The sequence below is a fragment of the Limulus polyphemus genome, unplaced genomic scaffold (genome assembly GCF_000517525.1).
Source record: "Limulus polyphemus unplaced genomic scaffold, Limulus_polyphemus-2.1.2 Scaffold1421, whole genome shotgun sequence".
Lineage (NCBI taxonomy): Eukaryota > Metazoa > Arthropoda > Merostomata > Xiphosura > Limulidae > Limulus > Limulus polyphemus.
Window position 1 is genome coordinate 213,079 of NW_013667031.1, and position 4,516 is coordinate 217,594.

General features: G+C 34.7%; 1 protein-coding gene across 1 annotated transcript in view; it reads right to left on the reverse strand.

Moving 5' to 3' along the window:
* LOC106463483 (ABC transporter G family member 14-like) overlaps positions 1–2,975 on the reverse strand; it is a 39,488-nt gene extending 36,513 nt beyond the window's left edge. Inside the window, exon 1 of the mRNA XM_022390990.1 lies at positions 1,592–2,975. Within this exon, the coding sequence (XP_022246698.1) occupies positions 1,592–1,707 (116 nt within the window). The 5' untranslated portion in view covers positions 1,708–2,975. The remainder of the gene's footprint in view (positions 1–1,591) is intronic.
* Between the last annotated feature and the right edge of the window lie 1,541 nt (positions 2,976–4,516).

Genomic DNA, 4,516 nt, shown 5'->3' on the forward strand with positions numbered 1-4,516 from the left:
AATAATCCTTTAGAAAAAAGTACCCCACTACGATATGTTTTCTTTATAGTTAGCAGAAGAACAATGAACACTAAGTCACAAGCGCCCTGCGCACAGAAATACTTCCGTTCATAAGTTTCAAACTGAAAGTGTGTTCACGTCCTATGTTGTTGTAGATAAAACGTTATATCGTTAAAGTCATTAATCAATACAAAAAATATGTATCGTTTATTCTAAATAATCTTCGGTCTATCTTTCGTGAGAGACGGAATGTGAACTAACTTGTATTCGTGTTCTTCGTAAAAGGTTATACGTATCTTCTTCTTTTGTTATTTCTTACACTGATCATATTCACGCGCTGATAAGGAAGCTTTTTCAGTTTCTTTGAAATTCTACTCCAGTTTGGTAACAGATGGTTTTCGAGGAAAGCGAGATAATGGTGATATAAAGTGTAGTTGTCAAGTTAATTTTTTCAGAAGAAACGAGGCTAACAGTGCATTAAGTGCAAATCTCGTAGGTTGGTCATACTTATTTAAGTGACTAAACCGAACGTAACGTAGTTGTTGACTTGCCGATCTCTGCCAATGAGGATCCATGGTTCGCGTCCCGTTGGGATATTACAAGAGTACAGGTCAAATCTCACTATTTGATTAGAGCAACCCAAGACTATATACCTTCTCTTTAGTTTATCTCAAATAACTATTGTGTAGCGTTGTGCAAATTCCAAAACAAACAAACAAATTTCGCACATTAAATTTGCGTAGAACAGAAAACGTAAAAATATGTGTTCTTTAGATTAAGGTAACCTCAAGCTCTCAAAATATTTACGAAATTCAAAATAATCTTGAACTCGTCAATTTGTACCTAAGTTAATTAAGTTGTAATAAAACTTTTTAAATGTGTTTTTATCGTTAATCTAAGTCCAGCAAGTTGTTATCAACTTTTAAATGTGTTTTTATCCCTAATATGACCTAATTATGTTTTATGATTAATCTAAACCTATTGATCAATTTAAGTCTATCAAGTTTAAATAAACTTTTTAAATGTTTTGATGCCTTAGATGTTCTAACTGTGTTTTTATTATTAATCTAAGTCTATCAAGTTGTAATAAACTTTCTGAATGCGTTTGTATTCCTAAGTTATCATAACTGTGCTTTTAGTATTAATGTAAGCCTGTCAAGTTGTAATAAACTTTCTAAACATGTTTTTATTCCTAAGACATCATAACTGTGTTTTATGACTAATCTAAGTCTATCAAGTTGTAATAAACTTTCTAAACGTGTTTTTATTCCTAAGATGTCACAACTGTGTTTTTATTATTAATCTAAGTCTATCGAGTTTTAATAAACTTTCTAAATGCGTTTTTATGGAAGATGTCCTAACTGTGTTATTATGATTAATCTAAGTCTATCAAGTTGTAATGAACTTTTTAAAAGTGTTATTATTCGTAAGATATCCTAACTGTGTTTTTACGGTTAATCTAAGTCTGTCAAGTTTTAGAGTAGTAAGAAAGGTTAGAAAATTAATTTTTTTTTACCATTCCTTCACATGCTTTTGCTAGACAGAGTAAAATATTTAAACTAAAGAAACTCGGTTTTTCACTAATGCTTACCTGTGGCTGTGAGCTTCATTATCTGGGCAATGATATTCCGTTCCTGTTCTTGGTCTTGGAGGAATCTGATCCAGAAAACGGATTACTTCCAGTCCATAACTCAGGGGTAAAAGCATCCTTATTGACTGGGAATACTTTGCTTCCCTTCTTGTTTAATTCTCGAGCTAAAACGTTCACATACAGAGCAATACCAGTTGTAAGATCAAGAGAAATGCCACCAGGGGGCGAAAGTGTGATTTGATTATAGTACTGAAACTTGCAACAGTTCTCGTAACATTTAGAATGAGTGTTTTGTTTGTGGTAAAAAACTAATCATTTTCAACAACAGTGTGAATTTTTCACTAACAAAAAGTTCTATAGGTACTGTAATTCTTTACACACTACAGAGACAACATGTATACATTATAACTCCTTTAATAGCTTATATATGTATGTAATAATCCGCTGTAATCAGAGGAATCAAGTTTATTTAAACATGGAACCATATAAGTCTAAGGAAACATAAATTACCAGCCCACAAAAAGCTAAAAACTTGAGAGCAACAGCGTGTTTTTCAATTGGTTTAAACCTAGCCGGAAGCTCGTTCAATTCAACCAATCAGTAACACTTGTCAGAATAATAATTATCATGTTGAGAAACGACTTATTGCGTTTTATAATAATACGACTTCATTCTTGGATTTTTTTTATCAGCTAACCGTTGAACCTATGTTACTTCTTATGTTAAGTCTGGAGAACACATTTAACACAAACCATTTAGAAGAACAACTGTAGATCGTCAGATTCCTCAGAGTTAGTGCCTATTCTTGAGTGATACTCAGATTCGTCATGTTTGTGCTAACTTTAAGTGATCACTCAGATCTCTCAAAGTTGTGCTTACCCTGAGTGACTACTCAGTTTCTTCAAAATTTGTGCTTACTCTGGGTACCTACTCAGATACCTCAGAGTTTATGTCTACTCTGAGTGCCTACTCAGACTCCTCAGAGTTTATGCCTACTCTGAACGGTTACTCAGATTCCCCAGCGTTTGTGCCTATTCTGAGTAATTTTCAGAGCATCTGCAAGCGTTCGAAAAGTATCGAGTATAAGCGTGAATGACACTTTCAGACTAGTACAGGCAGATTCTAAACAAAATTCACTTCATAGCGGCGCCGTCTATTAGAGGCTAATAGCGCACGGGAAATCGTGACATAGAGCATAAAGAAACACAATTATCACACACACACACACACATACATACATATATAACATATTTCATAGCTTAATAGCACTGGACGATATTGTTCTGGCGGTGGGTGACATAAGTGTCACACAGACGCATACTGAAGAGGCAGAACCTGCCTTCTTGAATCACATAAACCCAATAATTTATCCTACTTTAAGGAACACATTTGGGTGTGAAAAACTAATTCAGTAAGTGCTCTTCTACGTCTGTTCATCTCCAACGTATATAGTCCGCCTGTCTACTGGCTACAGCTCAGGAAAGAATGAAGCTGCGTGTTCACTGGGCAACCTGTACTACATGTTTCACGAGCTCACGTGTACATCACGTCATCATGCAGCGTCCGATCTTTCTTTTAAAATCACACGAATATCGAGCATTATCATCTTTTAATATCTAATTTTTTTATCCACGGAATATCAAAAAAAAAGATAATATGTACTAGTGTTCATTGAAAACTGGAGATATATAAAGATCATTAATTCAAATGCGAAAAACAAAACAGAATGAAATAGTGATGTAAAATGTTCCAGTTACCTGTGCGTTAATCTAATAATCCCGAACCACAACCTAAGTTATAAAACTATTATTACGCGGGATCAACTGTAATTCTAATTACGTTTTTTAGGGTTTTCTGGCACAGACAAAACTAGAACTACTAAACTGTAACAGTGTCCCACCGTCAGGCAAGCTGAGAACTCTTCTGGAAACTGAAAACAATTCAAGATAAAAAATAAATAAATCCGTAGCTCTGTCCACCGGGCAGTTGAAGCAACTAAAGTTTAGTATGAGTTTATTTCCACTTTTTACCTGAAAATGCTTATTTCAAGCATGGCACATCGTCCTGTTAAATACAAATATTTCTGCAGAAGTGAACAAACACTGAGACTTTTCAGATTACACTCTCAATAACCGAAATTGTTAAGTATGGTTCTCGAAACGTGGTATCGTAATTGGCTAAATAAAGTGTCAGCCCTCTAAATAAACAAGTAGGTCGAAATCCTGTTTGATATCAGTGTTTGCCAATTCACACACAAAACAACAACAACAAGAACTGGAACTACAACTTGCTACAGTTGCTTGCGAAAAGTCAGCTTTATTAAATAACTTGTGGAATATTTTTAAGACATTAAATGCAGACCGTAATTGCCACGGGATCGAACCCAAAAGCTATAGCCACTAGGTCACACTCGGGTCAAAATATTGTTTGTTTGTTTGTTTCAGACAAAGCTGCACAATAGGTTATCTGCGCTCTGTCCCTGCGGGTATCGAGCCTCTAATTCTAACGTTTAAAATATCCAAGCTTAGCGCTAAGTCACCGGGAGACTCCCCCAGTGTGAGTAAAATGTATTGTATTTGATTTTAATTTCATAGTATTTTCAAGAAGGTGTTTCACATTGACTCAAAAATCAGAGCGGTCTGCACCGATTGCATAAAAGTATACATGAAATTATGCATTTAATGTAACATAGATGATAATTTTTGAAATTACTTTGTATTAAAATGACCACTTGCCTGTGGTGCTAATGTATGATGTCGAGTTCCTGGCGAAGCTGCAAGTACGAAACGTTGGGTATTTAATATGTTTGATCACAGTTAAGGGATATTTTTTAATGCAGCTATGACTTTGATACTCTGATGTACGAAACTAACTATGTTATATAATCCAGCAGAGATAGAAAGCAGTGTTTGTTTACATTCAGAA